The sequence below is a fragment of the Alternaria infectoria genome, assembly GCF_024043175.1.
Source record: "Alternaria infectoria strain BMP 0036 chromosome Unknown scaffold_1, whole genome shotgun sequence".
NCBI classification, from domain to species: domain Eukaryota; kingdom Fungi; phylum Ascomycota; class Dothideomycetes; order Pleosporales; family Pleosporaceae; genus Alternaria; species Alternaria infectoria.
In genome coordinates this window covers 4,310,538-4,333,675 of record NW_026250690.1, presented here as the reverse complement: position 1 = coordinate 4,333,675, position 23,138 = coordinate 4,310,538, and the positions used below count along the sequence as shown (strand labels likewise).

Here is a 23,138-nt window from a genome sequence, read left to right as displayed (position 1 = left end):
ACCGTAGAAAGCGAAACCCGATGTTTGTGTCGTGGTGTTGCCAGTGCCGTTGTTGGGTGGGAGAAAGCCCACGCGCCTGTCGACCGATGATGACGAAGGAATGAAGAGAGCTGTGTTCGACCAGGTGGGTTCACTGATAGCCGTGGTAGCGTTGGGGTTTCCAATGAAGTGTTTGTTGGCATCGATTGTGACTGTGTCTGTTAGTTGGGATGAACTTGGGTACGCGATGGCTCGAAGAAGCCGAACTTACAGGTTACGACAGCAGCATCGGTACTGTTGGAAAGAGCAGGCTCTCCGAGGTATGCAAGACCATCGGCATAGAAGAGTGGCAAGCCACCAATGTCTTCACTGTATGCATACAGCTGGAAAGGCGTAGAAGCGACATCACGCTTGCGGGCGCCCAACACCGCGAGCGGGAGCAGAGCCAGCAGTGCGCTGCGCATGGCGATATGCATGATGAAGGAGTGTACGTTGAAGAATATTTTAAAGAGCGTCAGGAATGCAGCAAGAGTGTGAAGAGTGGTGGCAACAGCTAACAATCAGCAGTCCCAATGTCCTTATTACACTCGATACATCGGCCGAGTCAGTCTCTATCTCTACAGTCCCCTGAGCGACTCAGATGCATTACGACGTCTCCACGTATATTCATGACGCCTCGAGTGAAAACCATATCTCTTGGTATACTACATTGGGGGGTCTCCGAAGGACTACAAGGACCCGCTCTCGTACAATGCGAACTGCGCTATCGAGGGTTGCATGCTGCCTGACTTCACTTGTTTCAATGCTCAGGCGTCGCGTAACCTCAGCCACTCAAAGCACAGATGCGATACGTAGTGCGAGTCGGAGCGGGTCTTATTTTTGGCACTGCCAAGCTCAAGCTAGACAATGCTTGTCGTCTCCACTGTCGCGTATCTCTCTAGGTACCGATCGAACCGTTCAAACGCAGATTCTACCCGTTTTTCAGTGGATATACGAAGAGTTTGTCTATTCGACTTCATGTACCTCGCTCCACTGAGTACCTGGCACAACCCAGCAACAACGGCGCGCCGACCTGTCATCATGGACGGCCCTTCCGCGGCGCTTCCGTCCTCCGATTCCGAGTCAGCAAACTCCGACCATGCGCGAAGATTTCCCAACAATCGATAATGCCATGGGCAGATGCGGCGGAATGGCACCGATCGAGTGGGGGCTCACCTGATGCGCTGGTAAACTTTGCGCATCCTACTCAGTAACCCCACGGCCGTTTTTAGATGCACAATACCGCTAGCAGATCACCGAGCAGCCGACGTACCTACGCCAAGTGATGCCCTAAGGGGCGTCTGGAGTTTGGAGTAGGGATCAGGGTAGATCTGACCCACGATAAACAATGAGACTATCTACGGAGGAGAACGAAAGAAGAGTACGAGCGAAAGTTTCGATTATCATGACGTCCTTGAGTCGTTGGAGACTGCACAGGTTGTGCCCCTAATAGATTCCTCGGATAAGACAGGCTATGAAGGTAGGATACAAGGGCGATATAAAGGAAGCGAAGACTTGTTGTTGTGGAAAAACATCAGCTTGTCTTTACATTCGTTTGACTGAGCTCAGATCACTCATTGGGAGCTTCTTTCTAGAGTCTTTCGTATCTTGTCACTCACTTTAGACTCACTTCCACTCGTTACACGGTCATTGCTCGTTGTCTCTACATATCATCTTCATTGAGTACCAAGTACCTTTCAGGTATCTACATCATGTTGTTCCGAGGCGCTTTCGGTCTTGCAGCCTTGACTGGCTTTGCGGCCTCTTCGCCTTTCGTTACGAACTTGAGTAAGTTGCACCTCATTCTCATGTAGAGGCAACGTTAGCTAAACCATTTCCAGTGCCGAGAAGAGCATGCGATGGCAACACTGCTTCCACACGCTCGGAGTGGTGCGATCACTCCATCGACACCGACGCGTCCGTCGAGATCCCAGACACTGGCGTGACCCGCGAGTACTGGCTAGAGCTCACCGATGTTGTTGTAGCACCTGACGGCGTATCTCGGACAGCGATGGCCATCAATGGCTCGATACCGGGACCGACGCTCATCGCGGACTGGGGCGACATGGTCGTTGTTCATGTCACCAACTCTCTTACAACATCCATGAACGGCACCAGCATACACTTTCACGGTCTTTGGCAGAAGAACACCAACGACCAGGACGGTGTGAGCTCCATTACCCAATGTCCAACAGCACCAGGCGAGTCAATGACTTACACCTGGAGAGCTACCCAGCACGGGTCGACTTGGTATCACTCGCATTTCGCCCTGCAGGCTTGGCAGGGCGTCTTTGGCGGTATTGTCATCAATGGACCTGCCACGTCAAACTACGACGAGGACTTGGGTATGCTCTTCCTCAACGACTGGGACCACCAGACGGTTGATGAGCTCTACCTCTCCGCCGAGATGGATGGTCCGCCAGTTCTCGACAACGGTCTGATCAACGGCACCAACACTTTCGGAGACGGCGGTCATCGCTACAATGTTTCCTTCACCGCCGGCACTTCTTACCGCATTCGCCTCGTCAACGCCGCTGTCGATACCCATTGGAAGTTCATGATCGACAACCACACCATGACTGTCATTGCATCCGATCTTGTACCTATCGAACCTTATGAAGCTACCATTGTCAGCATCGGTATGGGTCAACGATACGACGTCATTGTAACAGCTGATCAGGGAGACGTGGCTGACAACTTCTGGATGCGAGCCATCCCTCAGTCCGCATGCTCCGAGAACGACAACGAGGACGACATCCGCGGCATAGTCTACTATGGTGGCTCAGCTGGAACGCCGACCACTTCCGCATACGACTACGAAGACAGCTGCTCCGACGAGACCGAGAACCTTGTGCCGCACATCCCAAAGACCGTCGGAGCAACGTCGTCCACAGCCGATGAGCCTGTATCTGTCGGCCGCAACGACGAGAACGTGTTCAAATGGGCTCTGAACAGCACATCCATGGTCGTGTACTGGGACGATCCCACGCTCATGCAAGTTATGCGCAAAGAACAGACGTTCGAGGCCTCCAACGCCGTCTTCCACCTACCGCGCGAGAACGAATTCGTCTACGTAGTCATCAGCACCAACATCGGAGTACCCTATCCCATCCATTTGCACGGCTATGACTTCTTCGTTATCGCTTAGGGTACAGGAGAGTACACCGATAACGTTGCTCTTAAGCTTGACAACCCGCCGCGCCGCGACACCGCGATGCTTCTAGCATTGGGCTACCTTGTTATCGCTTTTGAGACTGATAACCTAGGCGCCTGGCTGATGCACTGCTACATCGTACGTAGCCCTCTTTATTTGCACTTGTATTATTTTACTAACATCTATACAGGGCTGGCACATATCCGAGGGCTTCGCTATGCAGTTTGTTGAGCAGTACAATGAGATTGCTGGAATAACTAACAAGGATGCATTGGAGAGCTAGTGTGATAGCTGGAAGGCTTATAGCGGGTCTGTTGGTATCCTACAAGATAACTCTAGTGTATAAAGCGTAGTGTCGTTCTGTTACGTAGTTACTCTAGAGTCCTCGGGCTTACCTTACATGCGAGTCTAGCTTTTTAGCACTTATAATACATGTAGAGAAAATTAAGCTAGAAACAATAGATTTAGGTAATTAGAATTATAATTACTACTCTTATAAGATTAGACAAGAGTAGTGTAATATATATAGGCAAGCGCGTAAAACACTAGTATAAAAGAGAGAAAGTACGTAATTAACCTAACAAGTACTTAAATACCTATTATAATATACTCTCTAGGTAAGCTACATTACGCGTAGGTTACCTATTTTTAGCTGCGCGCTACTTACGTAAGTATTACGTAATTAAGTAGAGCTATACGCGCCTAAGCGCGCGCAATAATAATAAGGCTAGCACCTACTAATATTTTTAGCTTTAATAATTACTAAAATACTAACTATAAGTACTCTCTAGAAGCTTCTATCTTACTCTAAAGCGCCTATTAGTTGCTATATAAAGCTCTAGTAGCTTATAAGATTATCTCTAAGGTACTTTAGATACTTATAGTACTAGTTACTACTTCTAGTAAGTAGTCTAACTATAAGCTAACAGCTTATTAGTCTATAAGCTACCTAACTTATTAGTAAGCGCTTACTATAGCTATTTATATAGATTCTTTAGCTAATAAGTAGCAAAAATAAGTTTAATAGTGTCTAGTAGCTATAGCTACTAGCTAAGCTACCTACGCTTACTACAACGCTGCTACTACTACTACTACTAGAGAGGTCTTTACTTCTTAAAATAAGAAGAAGTAAGCCTTAAGCATAGTAGTGCGTAAAGAATAAGAGAAGAAGAAGAAGTAGCCTAAGCCCTCTATTAGTACTCTTTCTCTATTACGTCTACTAAGAGTAATACTCTGCGTTAGGTGCGTCTAAAGCGTACTCGCTAGTTATAGTAAAAGACTTTACTTTAACTAGGTAGGTAAGAAAAATGTCTAGTATAAGTAGTATAGTTATAAGTACTTATATAACTCTATATAAGTCTTTAAGCTTCTAGACTACTATTTACTTATACTAACTATTTATAGGCCTAAGATTATAAAGCTAATAGCTCTTAAGTTTATCTACTTCTTTTAGTTTAGAAGTAAGTAGAAATAGAATAGGCTACGCGTAGCTATTAAGTTCTTCTTAAATAAAGAGAGAGTCTATAAGATTAGCGCTCTACTAATATAGACTAAGCAGCGTAAAGTAGCTTATAGTTATATAGAGGCTAAGGCTAAGGTAGATAATATAGCTTTAATAGCCTCTAGTAAAGTTAAGAGCTCTAAGTAAGTATTTTCTCTGCCTATACCTCTAGTTTTAACTAGTAAGGCTAAGTAGTTAGAGTATATAGTAGCTTAATAGAAGCTTCTTTACGCTAGCTATATAGAGAGGTAGTAAGCGTCTAGAGAGAAGGTAAGATCTCTTTATCTAGTTATAGAGCGTCTAGAGTAGAGTCTAGTACTACTTTATAAATATATAATTAGACTTACTAACCTTTCTTATACTTATTACTTATTTATAAGCCTTAATTAGTATTCTTATAAGCTACCTATCTAAGATTTAGCTGCTTCTTAAAGGCCTTAAACTTCTACTTAGATAAGTACTTAGTAAGTCTATCTACTAATATATTAATAGTAAGCTTATAGAGCACTTTAAAAGAGCTCTTACTATACTTCTAGCAAAGCTATATATTCTAGATATTAATATAGTAGAGCTTAGTAGAGATTCTTTTACTACTTTCTACTATAAGCCTAATAGTCTATTAATTATTATAGAAGATCTACTAGGCACTAGTAATAAGTAGCTAAAGCTTAGCAAATAAGCGCTTTAAGGCTATAGTCTTCTTAGTAATAGCCTTAAGAGTAAGAAGCTCTGCCTTAGTAGTTAAGGTTATAACTATTAACTAGTAAGTAGCTTACTATATAATTAGGCCTCTAAATAGCGTTATAATAAACCTATAAAAGAAGTAGCGCGTTTTAGTATTATTTGTAAAGCTTGCGTCTCTATAGATCTAGAGCTTCTTATCTAATCTTACCTCTCTACTATACATAATACTTTTATATTACAAGTAGTATAAGTATATAATAAGATACTCTACTACCTTAAGATAAGCTAAAGAAGAATTAGTTAGAAACTAAGAGAGCTAGAAAACTATATACGTAACGTTAGAGCGTATTATAATAGTAGAGTATAATACTAAGCTAACACGCTCTTAATAGGCCTTAATCTTCTACTTTAAAGCGTTCTCTTAGTACTTTAGAAGCTTGCTAGCTAGCAGAGGTGTCTCTAGAAAGTAGCTACTATCTTTAAGACTAAACTTCTTTATAATCTTATTAAGATAGATATTATAGAGTAGTAAAATAGTGCCTATAAAGTAATTATGTATAATATATACCTCTAAGAACTAGTTTACTACTCCTCTATTATTAATCTTATAGGTCTTCTTAATTCTACTAAGTAGCTTAGTTACCTCTAGGTAGTGTAACTTAGTAAATATAAGTAGAATATTATCTACGTAGAAGAGTATAAAAACGCGTTAAGTAGCGTTATAGTATAAATAAAGCTTCTTCTTACTAGCTTATAGGCTAAGCTTTAAAAAAGTATTTAAGAAGTTATTATACTAAAGAAAAGAGCTCTTACGTATGCTATAAAGAGCTTTCTTAAGCTTAGCGTAGTAGCTCTTTCTCTAAAAGCTATCTAGAAGCTTATAGTATACTAGTCTATTACTACTAACCTTAGCGTTTAAGAAGGCTGCTATAACATTAAGCTACTAGATCTCTATATTAAATTTAGTAGTAATAGCTATTACTAGGTAGAAAGATTACGTAGTAAGCGTAGTAGTATAGATTAAGTAGAGCGTATTCTTAGCCTATATATCTCTGCGCACTATAAGGCGTGCCTTATACTTTATAAAGTAGCTATTCTTATCTACTTTATACGTAAAGACCTACTTAAGTAGTAGAGAGCGTTCTTTACTACTTATATACTCTACTTTCTTCTAGATATTAGCTACAAGTAGTATATTAATCTTCTAACGTACTACTGCCTTAAACTTATTCTTATAGAGATAGTTATAGAGGTACTTCTAAAGCGTTAGAAGCGCTAGAAGGTTATTCTAATAGACTTAGCCTTTGTTAGACTTATCTATAATTATAGTAGTAATAATATAATATAGTATTGCGTACGCGTAGCCTAATAACTATTTAGAAGCGCTATAGTAAGTTTTTAAGTTATTAAGCTTCTTAGAGTTAAATAGTAAGGCGTAAATGTCTATACCTCTAAGATTATTATAATTATTATAATTATTATAACTATCTAAGTAACGCTTACTTCTACGTGTAGAAGGTCTATAGACCTTTTTTACGTACTTACGCTTAGTAGATAGATTTTATAGATTAGGTAGAGAGCTATTAGGTACTCTTTTATTCTAAGAAACGTTTGTTGCTATAGGTAATAGAAGTCTATTACTTTAGAAGTTATCTCTCTACGCATCTAATAAGCTTACTAATCTAGTTACTATAGACTAGTACTTACTAGAATTAACGCGTCTATTACTAAGCTACTTAGTAATACTTATTATGTTAGAAGGCTCTAGTATAGCTTCTAGTAATAGTAGTTCTATAGCGCGTTTAGTAAGCCTTATATATACTCTCTATATCTCTCTAGCCTAGAGATCTACTTATGTAAGACCTAACTCTTCTAGATAAGCTTCTAATAGGCTATTAAGTAGCTTGTCTATTTAGTTAGGTAGTAGCTTACTATTATCTACGTTACCTTACTAAGAGAGTAATAGAAGCTTATTATAAGCCTCTGCTACGTTCTTCTACTTATTCTTATAGAGAATATTAACTATAATATAAGTATTCTTCTTAGAAGGCTTCTACTCTCTACTACTATAGAAGAGCTACTTATTAAACGTTACGTTACGCGTAGTAAACACTTCTCTTAGTAATAGAACCTATATATAGTATATATTAGAAGCTTAATAGCCTACTAAATAACTAATATATTCTTTAGGTAGTGTTTTAAAGCTCTTTAGCTTATACCTAGCTACTCTATTCTTATTTAAGAGATAGGCACAACACCTATAGGCGTATACGCTACTCTAATTAGGTTATAGATTAGTAGAAGCTCTTCTTATAAGCTTAGGCTAGTACTATCTAAAGTATTCTATAAACTACTACTCTAACTTCTTATTAGAAGAGCGTAGAGTATAGGCGTATAAGGGGCTTATATTATAGAGCTAAGTAGTAGTAAGCGCTACCTCTATCTAGAGGTGCTTAGGTAGATTAGCTCTCTCTCTTATCTTAATTTATTTAGTAATAATTTCTTATCTAGCTCTTTTAGCTACTTTATTAGGCTTATAAGTATATAGAGAAGTAGGCTCTAGCGTAATACTATACTCTCTTACCTATACCTTATAGCGTAAGTTACTACGCTATAGATTAGTTAAAGAGTTATTATTAGAGCTAATTCTTATAATAAGTAGATAATAATAGGTCTAGATAAGCGCTTAAAACTCTTTAAGAGCTCTTATTATCTTCTCTATTTTCTTAGAAAAAAGTAGGTAAAGGTAAACTTTACTACTATACTTATTCTTAATAAGTAGAGTCTACTTCTTTTCTAAGCGCCTTTTAGGTATATTAAAAAGGTTCTACGTAATTCTCTAGAAGAGTTAGAGAGCTTGCTTCTTTAGCTAATAAGAGATAACTTACTTTATATAGGTTAGAGCGTAGAACTTATACTATACACGCGTAGGCTTTTTAATTCTTACTTTCTAAGCATTAAGTATAAGAGCTTTAAGCGTCTTAGAGCCTAAGTGCCTAGCGTAAGTATACTAAAGGTCTTCTAAGTTACTGCGCAGCTAAGAGATAAAGCTAGATCTAGTTCTAGATATTACGTTTATAATAAGAGCGTTATAAATAGTAATAGGCTTATATTCTATAAACGTAAGGTTTAGCTTGCGCTATAAAGTAGCTACTATAGTACTTCTTACTAGTAAGCTAGTACAAAGAGTGTTATTAAGACCTAGGTACTAGATTCTAGATTAATTAAGGCAAGCTTCTAAGACTATATTAATATAGAAGCACTCTATAACTATAACGCTAGTAAGTATAAGATTAACGCGTTTACTACTTATAAGCTTAATAAAGCTCTTTAGAACGCACGTACTATAACTAAGAATAGAAAAAGTCTATATACCTACCTTAACTATCTTAAGGCTTTTAGCTAGTTTAAAGTCTAATAATAGAAAGAAGTAGTTAACTAAGTAGATTGCTACTCTATTATTAAGAATAGTGCTAGCTAAGAGAGAGTAAGCGTTATAGTTTATAGTAGAGTAGACACCTAGCGTTAGCTAAAGCATGCCTAGGTTAAGAAGCGTAGTAACTACGCTTATAGAGTGCCTTTTATTATTATACAAGCTTTCTAAGAAGCTTAGAATAGAGTATCTCTTACTAATAAGCTTTATATGCGCCTTCTTAAAGTGCTTTATACCTAAGTATTTAATAATTACGTTTTTATTCTCTTATAAGAGCTATTAAAAGCGCTTTTACTTAGCTCTAATAGTAGTAAGTACGTTATAGTACTTTTTAACAAGCTAGTAGTAGGTCTAAGACTTTAGAGTAGCGCAAGAGTAAGTAGTAGGCTTAGCCTAGTTTAGTAACTTAGACTTAGCGCTAGCCTTATTAGTAGATAGAGCTTCTCTAATAGAGGTAAAAATTCTATATAACTTAGAGTAAGCTACCTAATACTAAATAAGCGCTAAAAAAGAAATTCTAAGCTAAGAAAGTGTAAAGATCTTTATACTAAGCGCCTAAGTAGTAATTATATTACGCTTTATCTAAATTACCTAGTCTATTACTATTCTAGGTATTAGCGCATTAAGAAAGTTATAGATAGTAAGCGTACTATCTACTTTAGAAAGCTTATATGCCTTTGCGCGTATATAGAGCGCGTTCTACTTATAGTACTACTACTCTAGGTTAGTCTTTACTAACTTAGCCTTACCTAAGTAAGTATAGTAGTTCTCTCTAATCTACTTCTTAGTTAAATTATTATAAAGCTATAGTTACGTCTTAAGAAACTTTATAATTATATAAAGAGACTAGTCTTAGCTCTTAGCTAGCTTAATCTACACTAGAAGTAGTAGAAGTAAGTTAATAGTTGCGTTAACCTACTTCTTAAGCTTTCTAAGCCTACTTTAGGTACTTGCTAGAAGAGTAGATTTAAGCTTCTATACTGCTAGTTTCTTATTCTAGAGCGCTTTCTTATTACGCTTACTAGTTTTCTCTTCTAGGTAGATAGAATAATTAGAAGCTTTAAAAAGGCTATTTCTAAGAGAGAGTATTACTAGGTTAATCTTCTTCTATACTTCTAGAAAGCGCGCGTTAAATTTAAGTTACGTAAACTACTTAGGCTAAGTAGAGCGTCTCTTAAAAATTACGCTGCTTATTAGAATAAGTGTTAAGCTTACTAAAGAGCTATAGTTACTTATAGCTACTTATAAAGAAGGTAGCAAGTAGCGCGCGTATTACTAACGTACTTAGAGTTATTAGAGAAAAGCGCTGCTATAGACGTAGGCAGTTAATATAGAGGCACTATAGTAGGCGTATATAGTTAATACGTAAAAAGCTAGTAATAGCTAGTTACCTTACTTATTATAAGAAGAGAGGTTAAATAAAGATTAGAGAAGCGTCTAAATATATTATTTGCAGCGTTATTATTGCGCAAGAAAAATAAAACCTATACTTTAAAGCGCTAGGCTTATAACTATAAAAGAAATTAAGCTAGAAATAATAGATTTAGGTAATTAGAATTATAATTACTACTTTTATAAAATTAGATAAGAGTAGCGTAATATATACAGGCAAGCGCGTAAAACACTAGTATAAAAGAGAGAAAGCACGTAATTAACCTAATAGGTGCTTAAACACCTGTTGCGACAATACATATAAGATCTATCTAGTAGTCTACTCTCTTAATGCACGCCCGCGCTTACTAGCGACGGCATTCTTAACCTCTGTTTCGTTTCCATCCACTATCGCCTGCGCTATTATTTGATGCGAGGTTAGCCTCTACTTAAACAAACACCAACACTGTGTTACGATTACATCTAGCCTACTATTATATGCTGGTGGCGCTTGCGCCCGCAGTTCTGTTTTATCTAATTAAAGCATCTGATTAGCAGCCGAAAGCGCGTACCTGCAATATCTTGTGGCACAGCTCTCTAACATACGTCATCCGTCATCAGCCGACCTTCGTCACCTTTGGCCCCGCGCTCCCGTCTTACCAACATCCTCATCACAACGAATCGACTTTGAGTTTGTTAGCGACCCGCCGTAAAGCAGCATCTCTCGTGTCGCCTCATTACGCGACGTCATTCTTCCCACATGCTGCCCCATCATGGCGAATCCCCCCAACAAGTACGTAGACGTGCGCCCCAACTCTGTTTATCTCATGTTTCATAGTGCTTCCTTTGACTATGCCTCTCCGTCACTCATCAGGATGCTGGGGCCGCTGTACTACCACTAAACTCCACTCATGCTGCATCACCTCGCCGACGACATCATGGCCTCGTGTAGAGATCTGGCCCCTTCTATGAACTACTGCCTGCTGTGTCAAACATTACGGTGCCGTCACTTTCCGCCCCGATTATCGAAGCATCTACAGGCCGATCAAACAGCTCCATGGATATGTGTGCCTGCCCCGGAACTGGCACAGTTGATGGTCTCCGCAATGGTATACCCGCACTCCAATGGAACCTTGCATGGTTGATAATCACGCCGGATGTTAACTCCATGGCATTTCAGATCTGAATAGTTGCACGACAGGCGTTTCGGTTCAAGACAGTAGGCCCTGGTGAACTCACGCCGCTCAACGGCATGAGGGCGCTGGTTGCATCATTACGCGAATTTGGACCCAAAACCCAAGTCGCTGGGGCTGAAGGTCCGTTCTGACATTGAGTATAAAGAAACTTGACATCGCCAGTATGGCCAAACTACATCGCCATTACTTACACCATCTCTTATACCACTCATCCATAAATTCGACATCACATTCTACCTTTTCTTTTACTTTTCCAAATCATTTGTCGCGTGACCACAATGCGCATTCTTTATATCTTCCTTCTGCTCTGCACCGCGCAAGCATTTGTTCCTTCGTATCTAGCTGATACCACGACTAGAGACACTCAGAATAATGCTGGGTTTGAGCGAAGGGAAGACATCCCTCCCGTCGAGCAACGAACCTCCACCTCCGCAACTCCCGCACTGGCTAGCGACCACTTACCGCGACATGAGCCGCAAGATCACAATAGCACAGCCGTTGATGAGAACGTAGGCGAGAGTACTACCCACGAAGCTCCACGGAATGCGCAAGAACAACATATCTCCCGTCGAGACGTCAAGGACTGGATAGCTCTGGCAAAAGCCGGTGTGGACATCAAGCAGTACCATGACTTCTTGAAATCCAAGGTGGCGGATGGTGGCTGGATATATCAGATTGGACCTGATGACAAGATACTTGGATACGGGAATGTGACCCTGACTGAAGAGGCAAGACTTGAGGTGGAGAATCACGAAGATACATTCGGTATGTTGGAGGACCTTCCCATACGATCTCTACGGGCTTTACCATCCGATTTTTCGTCTTCCGTAATGCGCGAAGGACCCGAAGTCGTCGAGCGAAGAGAAAAGCTTGTGCCGAGAGATTTGAAGTGGATAATCCAGGATACCGCAGACGAAGCCCTCGTGGTGGACAGTCAATATGAGTACGTATGATATATCACCACATGATCTGTCAGCTAGCTAATTGTGTACCAACTAGAGGCATGGACATAAGTACACATGTCGATTTTGTGTACCCCGAGCATCCAGGCGAGGATGTATTCGTCTATTTGATCGACTTGGGCATTCAGATCAAGGTTATCAACGTAAGTTTGAGTCCAACTGCTTTACATCGCTAACTGTTTCGTTGCAGAAGGATGAAGAACGAGAATTCAAGACCGACAACGACCGCGTTCTCCAGTCCAGCTCATCTATTGCAGCGGGTCAAAGTCCAGAAACAGATGACAATGTTGAAAAGCCATCACACGGGACTCGAGTCGCCTCGAAAGCTGTGGGCAAAAAATATGGACTCGCGAAAGAGGTATGTTTTCGCCAAAGTATGGCTTGGTCATATTCACTTGGTATTCCAAGGTTGGGTCTTGGGCTTCTTTGTCGCAGGACTCATCGATCTGCTGTCGATCATACATGCGAAACAGTCGGCTGACATCGCGCGAACTCTTATAGGCGTCCTTGGTTTCAACAAAGCTCTACCCAAAGACCGGCGACTGGGAAAACGGCATGTGGCTGATCCTGAGAGACATCAAAGCCCACGAAGGACGAGCTTCTCGAAGTGTCGTGATCACGTCTTTGGCCATCGGCCAAGGCGGAATCACACCCGAGGCAGCTAAGAATGACGAGAGGATGCAGCTACTCTACGGAAACGATCTGCGCGAGCTTTCCAAACTTGGTGTACCTTTTGTGATGGCCGCAGGTAACGATGCCGAGAAACCGAATCGTGGAGATGTTGATCAGATTCCAATGGTTCTCCAAGATGACGATATTCCACTGATCATCGTCGGAGCTTCAGACTGGGAGGGCAAGCGAGCCGCTTTCTCACAAGGTGGTCCACTCGTCACGATCTATGCGCCGGGCGTCGACATCGAATGCCAGAACAAGGAGGACAAGATAAAGGCAACTGCAAGTGGCACCTCTCTAGGTGAGTAGACCTCCTCTGCAGGTTCGCACTTGGAACTGACAGGTGACTTCGATGTAGCTGCACCTCAGGTAGCAGGTCTCATAGCCACATACTTGTCCTATTCAAATAAGCCTTGGGACGATACTAAGACTGGTGTGGAGCGCGTCAAAGCTATCCGAGACTATGTGACCAGTGACAAATCGAGTTGGGAACGGGCTTCTGGCAGCGGTATCCGTGTAATCTGGAACGGGGCAGACGAGGCCGCCCATGGGCACGACGACGACGACGACGACGACGAAAGCCCGAACGACTCTGATCCACCTCCATCGAGCTCTCCACCTCCGTCCAAACCATCTCGCAAGAACAAAGCACTTTCAATCATCTTCCAAAGGTATTTTGATGGGGTCTGGACCGACAACTCCTGGTTGTTCTTCGAAAGCGATTACGGCAAGTCTTCTGTATGTCGCGATGAAAAGCAAGCTACGAGAAGCGAACCAGCAGGAGACGATTACGATATGGTCAAGAACCCTCCCTGGCCTGGAAGTACGTACGAGATGAACGACCTCATCGACGGCGTCGAATGCGACTATCTCAACGATGGAACCAATCCTGGATCTCTTTGGTGTCAAGATTGGGATGCGCCATCTCCGGAGGACTCCGAAGGCCCTTTGCCTAAGGACCTAGAGATCAAGTGCAAAGAGGAGGAGGTGAGATGGAAGAGTGAAGCTGAGAGCTGTTCGCTTGGACCGCTCATAAACAGAGACCACCATGCCGTCGTTACGTGTGACTGGTAGCTATCGCCAACGATGCGGTAGAGATGTGCTAAACAGCTTTCCTCGGTATTTCTTTCGCTGAATTGTTTGGTTCGGTCTTTTCCTTCTCGGTACCTGATCCTCAGTCACGCTCGCTTTTGTTTGCGACATCTACTAGCTCTATGTTCTTGCTGAATACAACACGTACGTCAAAGCGTTGCTTGCGTGCCGATAAGCCCAGAAACTTCGAGATCAACTTCATATCCACATACACCATTGGTATAAGGATGATAAGCCGGTGCAAAGAAAACCGCATTACGCCGTCAGTAAACCCTACTCGGCATCTTCGTACGCGTGGCTGCTCCGTTCAACGCGGTGATGTGAGAAGGTGACGCGTGTGCACGGCTCTCAGAGCCAGATCCACATAACGCCCGTGTAATCTCCATAGTAAACCCGTAGTATCTCCGCCCATCAATGCGACCACGATCGTCATTCTTCAGTGAGATGCACGCCAGCATCCTCGATGATTGGGCAGCCACGGAGGAAGCTGTAAAGACGAACATCTGCGGGTCCGCGCTGCTTTATGGGCGAAAGCTCCGCGATGCGCATGCTCGATGCCGCCCAGTGACAGAAGATTAGGCCGGCAACGATTGATATCATAACGAAAGGGTGTTCAAGATTCGCGAAGGAAAGATTGGCGAAAGGCCTGAAAACGCACTTAGCGGTTTGTGGCCTGTGAAAAAAACAATGGGGACAGCAACGTAGTTGAGTCATGCAGCTCACAACAACCCATCAGCGGTGGGTCATGAGAGCGAAAGGGGCGATTGAGTAAAACTTTGTGCATTTTTCTTTTTGCTGCTATGCCCAACTTTGAAGGATTCATGCAGGTCGGGCGCTATGTAGATCATCGAGATCAAACCCTCAAACTCGCTACGTTTTGGGCCAAGAATTCATGGGTATCACCCCTAAAGTCGTCATCGAGGTAGCTGTTCTTGTTCGCTCCAAAGTTGATCAGCTTCCTGCCTTCACTCCACTTCGGCCAGTTCATAAAAGTGTTGCCCTCATTGGGGTCCAAGTTGTAGACAAATGAGTAGTAGTAGCCTCTAATAGTCTTCGCGGCATTGTTGGGCAGGATGCCATTGAAGACTTGCAGGATGTCGGAGCCATGGAACGTTCCTAGAATGGGTGTACCGAAATCGTATGTCGCGAGATAGGACCAGGATGGTACATCGGGTGCGACTTGACCAGTGACTTCCAAGAAGAGGCGACGTGTGAGGGTGAAGGTGACGTCGCCGAGAATAGCGGAGACGCGCTTGAATTGCGGGTAGAAGTTGTTGAGCAGGCCGGTGCGGAAGGGCGAGCCGTCCTCGGTGATAGTTTGGTAGCTGCCTACTAGCTGTTCGACTTGCGCTGGTGAAGCATTCTGGAAGAAGATGGTTGAGAGATAGGTCGTTACTTCCTTGGTTGTAGTCAAATTCGAAGTGAAGAGACCAAAGAGAGTACCCTCGTCTTCTTGGTCGCCAACGATGAAGGGTACTTTGGCGTACTTTCCAGCTTTGACAAGGGCATCGGGAGAATCTGAGAGGGCCTTCCCATCAGGACGAGGGAGGTAGGAAAGATTGACCGTGAAGTAGCCCAAGATACCCGGGACGGTATTGGCGGCATTGAGGAACTTGGTGTATGGCACTGTGCGGAGACACGCCAAGGTATCGGCAGAGCTGGCACATCCAGCTGCTTCAACGACCTGGGAGAGGTTAGCATCGTGTTATGCGGCAGGGAGCAGGATCGAACACATACTCTGTCGTAAATAGCTTGACCTTTGGGGCAGTCAACGGGATCAGCTGGAACTATCGAGCCCGAGTTCATGATGCCAGCTCTGAATAGCGGCTTGCCATTGTAGTTGTTGTCGCCATCGTAAAGCATCATCTGATCCAACACAGAGATGGCACCTGCACTCTCCCCCCAGATCGTAACCTTCTCAGGGTCTCCTCCGAATGCGGCAATGTTGTCAGCAACCCATTCCAAGCCCAATCGTTGGTCTAGTAGCCCTAGATTGGCGGAGCCATCGGCTAGTACCTCTTTCCCGGGCATGAAGCCAAATCCTCCCACGCGATAGTTGACTGCCACAAATACGATGGGCTTGCCTTGAGCGACTGATTCGGCGACAAGGCTTGTTCCATCGTACATTGCCGTAGATCCAAGTTCGAAACCGCCACCAAAGATCCAGAATAGTACCGGAAGTTTGTCGCCAGCTTTGGTGCCAGCGGGGCGCTGTACGTTGATAGTAAGGCAGTCCTCTCCAGCATTTGTGATGGTCTGAAGAAGTGGTAGGTTTAGGATAGTGCCTAGGACGTTGGTGGGAATATTCCTCTCATCTATGCTGAAGAAGAACTGTGGGCATGCTTTTGGAATGCCGGTTCCGTCGACCTTTCCCAGGGAGGAAGTTATGGGCTGAGGTGGCTTTAGTCGTAACTGATCGATCGGAGGCTGTGCGTATGGTATGCCTTTGAAAGACTCAACACCCAATACGTTGATGCCAGCAACCGTGGCTTGAGGCGAGGGAGCAACGACGGTAGGGTTTGCTCGTTTTTCCAGCGGTGCTGGGACTGCTAGAGCCAATGGAAGCAACGAAAGAAGGGTTGCCAGCTTCATAGTGAGTAGTTGTGCGTTCGACTCGTGGCTGTCGAATCAAATGAAGTTCTTGCTTATAGTGAATGCTTCTGCCATCGCTGTGCAACGCACGATACTTAACTTGCCCGGTGGAATAGATGTCACAAGCCAGAGACTACGCTTCACAACGAACCTCGGACAATGTCGAAGTCTATTGCGTCCGGACGAAGAGCGATGTGGAAAGATTCAACGTAAGCTCAAAGCCCGCCGTGGCTGCAGATACACCCATGCTTCAATAGCATCCTCCCGGAATTTTGGGTTGCAGATCGCTCTCATTTTGATGGAAGTGGGGTCTGACAGCCTTGTGAGGTGACACGGTGCATGAAGAACATCGTGCGCTGACCTATCCGAACTCGCACTTCAGAGCATCAGCCAGGGGAAAGAGCCACAATAGGCTTGGATCGTTGGTGGATAGCTTCCGGCGCGTATTGTCTAGGCAGCTGGTCATGAGGTGTCGGCGCATCTAGCGGACGAGTAGTAATCCAGAGTTTATGGTTTTGCGCCACATCAGTCTTTACACAAGCCGTCCTCGGAACGTTCTCTGTTTGCGCTTTCGACAAAACGCGACTGACCTGAGTGCACCGACTATGAGCTGTGTAGTGGAGGGACGTGCAAGGTAGGATATCGACGCCAAGAGTGGCATTGACTGCCGGACCGCAAACGGATGCATTCTCCCGGTCTGTGGGTGGGTGTGTCGACTGAATCGCCATCGTTGTTAACACGCTCGGGAACCAGCCATAAACCGTTGGCTTGTATTCTGATTACGGAGATGCTACCTTTCAAGGGGTAACTACTTCGCCCCGCGTGGACAAAATGCGGGGTATCCGCGATGGGTCTCCCCACGATCTCGGCGAATCCATCGCTTGATATATTGGTGTTCAGCGCCTTACTTGCGGGCAAGGCTGACGCCTCGGTAGTAGAGAGGCGCCACAAACTTACGCAAACTCAAATTGCATGTGAGAAGACTCTGAGAGGTTTCGAGAACTCAGCGCACCGCGCCAACGCCCGGGTGCACTCCGATGGCTGATGGGCGTGGAGCCGGTAACGGTAGTTGATGCTAGCGGAGCGTATTCATCCGTATCGAACGCTTTGACAAATCTTGGAATGGGATTTACCGTGCATTCGGTATGGGCGCGCTCGCTGAGCTCGTGTACCTAGGTAATAAAGGCAAAAAAAGGGTGCTATGACGTGGCCCTACGCCCCACAGACTCAGTAGGATCAGATGCAAAGGAATGCAAGGAGAAGAGAATGCTGTCAAATTTCTCAACAATGCGAGTCCGCATGTTGGGAGTCGCATCGGTGTACAAAGCTCAGATGCGAGGCACGCGAGAGTACCATCTCAGCTTTGGGGGCCAGTGCGGGATTACTAAGCGTTATCTCCGACTCATTCCAGGTGGTCCCATCGCAACACTAATACTTCAATTTCCATCACGACTGTCGGATTTGCTATGAGCCATCTGGATTTACGATCAAAACGATATAAACAGGCCGGTACTCTGTTTCAGTCGCACATGACAGGTAACCAGCATCAAAACAGCCACGAAGACTGTTCCATCATTTTGGCCTCATCGCCATCTCTAGCAACCCATTCATCTACAAGATGGCGGAGGAACACGGCAATCTCAAACTGCTGCGATGGATCACACCAGCTTCCGATGTCTGAGCTACGTATACGGTGTCAGGAATGAGCGCTGCCACCGTCTCTCTTGACAGCTATCTGCTGAGGCGACACATGGTACTTCGCTACGGACGCAAGCTTCTTGGGTAACTTCTTGGCACATCTCTGGCTATACTTTTGTGTACATATCGAGATACATTCAAGGTTTGAGGTCAAACAGAGCGAAGTCATGGTCCCACGAGGGATGGTACATATAACCAGCGCTTACATGCATCCGATATTACGCGGTGGTAGTGGTCACTGTGCGTGCTTACGTGCGTACCTAATTTCCCGGTCGTCGGGGGCCTAAAGAACAGATTCAGTCATCCCTAGCGAATTCTCCTGCGCGAATGTCTCGGCCGCATCATCTCCAATGCCGTATTTCAACATCGAGGTTGAGCCCATCCGCTACAACAGCCAATGTGTTAGTTTTACCGAGTGGGTCTCCTTATTCACTTTGTGTCTTGCCCCATTGATCGCGGTAAGCTCAACCTGGACTATGCTCCTGCATGAAGATGAAGTACTGATGGAACTCATGCTTCAGCACATCGTATCCGGCACACCTACAATAACGTATCTGACCGATCGACGCCCTAGGTGGTACGATCGGCTGTGCAGCTACAACCCGACATCTATAATCTGGAGATACGCCGCGATAGCCGATCGGCGCATTCGCGCTGTCCAGTGGAGTCGTCATGATTTAGCAGCCACCAACGCGATATTCTGGACCTCGAACGGATGGAATGGCGAGGAAGAGATGGTTACGGCCTGTGCTCCGCACTGCTTACGTTTGCCAGAACACACCCACGTTGAAGTAGCCTCATTGACAACGATGAAGACCGTTATCACAACACTACAAGGCGTGTCGGCACTCTATTTACTCGTTGGTGCCATGTCCGGAGCCGCACTTCCCGGCGTCGCTATTGGATTCGGTATCGACGCCGTCTTCTTCCCGTTGGCTATTCTCGGTCTTTTACGATTATGCGCTGCTACGTGGCTAACAGAGGACTTTGTATACCAGCGAGGTGGCTTGCGGAACGTCACGACAATCGTGCAGACGCACCGGACTCTCTTGCCAAAGGACAGTGACATGGAGCCCGATCAACAACCGACAGCATTGGAACCGCTCATAACAGCGCCATATGAAACAGCTGGATTCACGTCGCCCACCGAATCCTGGAAAAGCTGTCTTTTTCGCATCTTCTTCCTTCTTCTCCTCGGAGGAGTTTGGACATTAGCACTCCTTATCTTCACACCAGTATTAGGAGACACGTTTTTCACCACAACAACTTTTCTGCTCGGATTGTTTTACTTCGTTTTTATCACCGTTTCCCTCGTATTGTACGCCTTCTACTTCATTCGCGGTCAAACGACGACTACGATTTTACCCTGTATCTCGAGCACATGGTACCGGATCTATACTCTGCTGCTCGTTGGTCTTATGGTGGTTCTCATCGTTATTGCAAGTATAGAAACGAATAAGAGTCCCACGGGGTTGTACACTAGTGCGCACTTGGGAACGACGTTGGCATGTGCGGACTCCAGCCAGTGGTGGCAATTACCGCCTCCCAGTCGGTGGATAGGAGTTGCGACAGACAAAGAACTGGATGGAAGGTGGTTGAAGCGAAATCAGACCAGCCTGGTTGTTAAGGGTGCCCAAGACACGGAATTCTGGTTGTACAACTTCACTGGCTTCTGCATGGGACATGTCAACGATATGTAAGGTGCTGAATTTGCGCTACAATCGCTGGCGCGTTTTGTACCTAGGTAGTATCAGAAAGCTTTGGACCGAATCTGGACTAATCAAGGCTACCCAAGTAGAATTTGAGCAATGCGATGATGAGTTCGTGCGTATGCGCCAATTTGTAGTACCTACCTGGGTAGGTAGCCAAACAAACTTGCTCACGAGTACAATAATCAGGCTTGAGAATGAGTCTAGAGCTCAGAAGAGTGCGTAAATAAGCCTTCTCTGGATTAAGCACATGTTCACTTCTTCGTTGCGCGTTGGCCCGTGTAGTTTGCTGGTGATAAGCCGAAATGGGTTAGTGTCATGACGTAACCTTGGAATATTAGCTCGGCCTAAACATTCTCGCAGTCGGCGCACTGCAGATACACAACAGCCATTGTGGTGCCCTTGGCCAGCAGCAAACTGTCGCGCGAACCACTACACGAGTATAATGTCCCAACTTGCTTGAAGTAGCGCGAGGCTCTGCTATTCCAACGAAGCTTCTCAGATCAGCAATTGATCAACTCTCACGCTAACTCACCACCCCACGTCTACATAATCAGCCACCAGTAGCGATGCCGAACCCTACAGATATTCCGTCCTTCGCCGCCTCGCAGCTCACCCTGCTCGATGCCGAGCTTCAAGCCGAGCTCTCCGAAACAAACGCGCTTCTCTCGTCACACACGCCTACCGCCCTCTCACGCGCCGGTCTCGCGATCCTGAACCTTAACATATCTTCTATACGGACAGGGCTGGGCGGCAAGACCGTAGTTGAGCTGGGATTAGATTCGGCAGTTGTGGCCAAAGGCGAGAAGCCGGACATCCCAGAACACGGCATACGTGTGGGCGATATAGTCGCGGTTCAAGATCAACCTAGCGGGAGCGCGAAGAAGACGGAAAAGAAAGAGCTCGAGAAGAAAGGCGCCTCGGGCGTAGTTCTCAGGGTACGCAGGGAGAATGTGGAAATTGTACTGGACAAAGAGGACGCAGATGTGCCTACTGGCGGCAAGCTATGGATGTTAGTTTACACATTGTGGGCGGCTGTGTCAGGAATAATGAGGCTGATACATGTACTAGAGTCAAATTGGCGAACGACGTCACCTACAAGAGGTACGTCCTGGCCGAATACACTGTTTCAATCTTTACCTGAACTTATTCATGATAGGATGAACCAAACGATGAACAGGCTGCAGAAGCTCGGAGACCAAGAGTACACTCCCTTCATGCGCGTACTCTTTGGACAGGCATCGCCTACGCCCCTACCTTCAGACCTGAACGATCCATCAAACCCCCTCCATAAGCTCGAGTGGAACGATCCATCTCTCAATGACAGCCAACAAGAGGCTATCAGATTTGCGCTAGCTTCCCGAGAGGTTGCGCTGATCCATGGCCCACCAGGCACAGGCAAGACGCACACCCTGATTGAGCTTATTCTTCAATTGCTCAAACAGAAGCTTCGCTTGCTGGTATGCGGTCCATCGAACATATCCGTAGATAACATTGTCGAGCGTCTAGCATCTCACAAAGTACCTATGGTGCGCCTCGGGCACCCAGCACGCCTCTTACCATCTGTTTTGAACCACTCGCTCGACGTGCTCACACGAACGTCAGAAGCAGCCGCCTTAGTCCAGGATGTTCGCAAAGAAATGGATGACAAACAAACTTCTATCCGTAAGACCCGCAACGCCAAAGAGCGCCGTCAGATCTACAGCGAGCTAAAAGAGCTCCGACAAGAGTACAGAGAGCGAGAGAAAGGATGTGTTAATAATCTCGTGACTGGCAGCAAGGTCGTTCTTGCGACGCTGCATGGCGCGGGTGGCTTTCATCTAAAAGTTCAAGAGTTCGACGTCGTCATTGTAGATGAGGCCAGTCAGGCTTTGGAGGCTCAATGCTGGGTACCTTTATTGTGGGTCAAGGCAAGTAAGCTGGTGTTGGCCGGCGACCACCTCCAATTACCACCCACTATCAAGTCGCTCAACTCGAAACAAACGAAAGCGGCCAAGAAGGAAGCCAGCAAGAGTGACGATAGCGCGGAGAAACCCGCTGGCAAGCTGATTACCGGCATGACGCTCGAAACAACTCTTTTCGACAGGCTACTTTCTCTACATGGACCATCTATCAAGCGGATGCTAACGACGCAATATCGCATGCATGAAAAGATAATGCGATTTCCATCGGACGAACTATATGATTCGAAACTTATCGCAGCAGACTTCGTCAAGGACCGTCTACTGAAGGATTTGAAGTACGACGTGGAAGAAACTGAAGATACACAAGAGCCGCTCGTCTTCTGGGACACTCAGGGCGGTGACTTTCCTGAAAAGATCGAAGACGAGGGTGTGATAGGCAAGGGCGGCAAAGGCATGAGTCTTGGCGATAGCAAATCTAATGAAGCAGAAGCGGCGTTGGTGAAGATGCATGTCGCGAATCTGATCAAAGCCGGCGTTAAAGCGGAAGACATCGCGGTGGTTACGCCATACAATGCACAGGTACGCGTCTCTCCACCCTGCCCATAATGCGTGTGCAATGCGCGTCAACTTTGTATTGTGGGGTTGAAGGTTAACAATGGTAGCTCGCATTGCTTGCTGGAATGCTCAAAGAGGCGTACCCTGGTATCGAACTAGGATCCGTGGATGGCTTCCAAGGCCGCGAGAAGGAAGCCGTCATTGTCAGCACAGTACGGAGCAATCCAGAGCATGAGGTCGGCTTCTTGGGCGAGAAGAGACGGCTCAACGGTACGTCAGCTCCTACTCTGCCGACTCGCCGCAATATCTACGCATGAACACGTGGCTGCAGGTGCTAATGAAGGGCGCAGTTGCAATGACACGCCCAAAGCGACATCTTTGTGTGATCGGAGACTCAGACACAATAAGCAAGTACGTACCCTCTTCATTCCCAATTCATGTCCCCAGCACACTGGCCTTCCTTGTTGGTCGTATAGCCGATGCCTCATCGTCATCGCGGAGTCGCGGACATCGGTCATACCCGAGAACGTGGGCGTCGGGATGTGGTCTTTGCGAACAAGCAAATCTGAAACCCGCGTAACTCGAAACTGCCGTGAC

At 45.3% G+C, this 23,138-nt stretch overlaps 4 protein-coding genes across 4 annotated transcripts; 3 read left to right on the top strand and 1 right to left on the bottom strand.

Moving 5' to 3' along the window:
- Positions 1 to 1,730: 1,730 nt before the first annotated feature.
- J4E92_001432 (uncharacterized protein) lies at positions 1,731 to 3,166 on the top strand (the record flags this gene model as incomplete). Its single annotated transcript, XM_051492844.1, has 2 exons — positions 1,731 to 1,735; positions 1,870 to 3,166. The coding sequence occupies 2 exons, from the start codon at positions 1,731 to 1,733 to the stop codon at positions 3,164 to 3,166; spliced, it is 1,302 nt and encodes a 433-aa protein (XP_051358356.1).
- Positions 3,167 to 12,296: 9,130 nt separating this feature from the next.
- Positions 12,297 to 13,300, top strand: J4E92_001431 (uncharacterized protein; the record flags this gene model as incomplete). The annotated part of the gene is made up of 3 exons (XM_051492843.1): positions 12,297 to 12,300; positions 12,407 to 12,414; positions 12,821 to 13,300. The coding sequence occupies 3 exons, from the start codon at positions 12,297 to 12,299 to the stop codon at positions 13,298 to 13,300; spliced, it is 492 nt and encodes a 163-aa protein (XP_051358355.1).
- A 1,636-nt stretch (positions 13,301 to 14,936) lies between these two features.
- J4E92_001430 (uncharacterized protein) lies at positions 14,937 to 16,675 on the bottom strand (the record flags this gene model as incomplete). Its single annotated transcript, XM_051492842.1, has 2 exons — positions 14,937 to 15,767; positions 15,821 to 16,675. The coding sequence occupies 2 exons, from the start codon at positions 16,673 to 16,675 to the stop codon at positions 14,937 to 14,939; spliced, it is 1,686 nt and encodes a 561-aa protein (XP_051358354.1).
- Positions 16,676 to 20,387: 3,712 nt separating this feature from the next.
- On the top strand, positions 20,388 to 22,592 carry J4E92_001429 (uncharacterized protein; the record flags this gene model as incomplete). The annotated part of the gene is made up of 2 exons (XM_051492841.1): positions 20,388 to 20,391; positions 20,647 to 22,592. 2 exons carry the CDS (start codon positions 20,388 to 20,390, stop codon positions 22,590 to 22,592), a joined length of 1,950 nt encoding a protein of 649 aa, XP_051358353.1.
- Between the last annotated feature and the right edge of the window lie 546 nt (positions 22,593 to 23,138).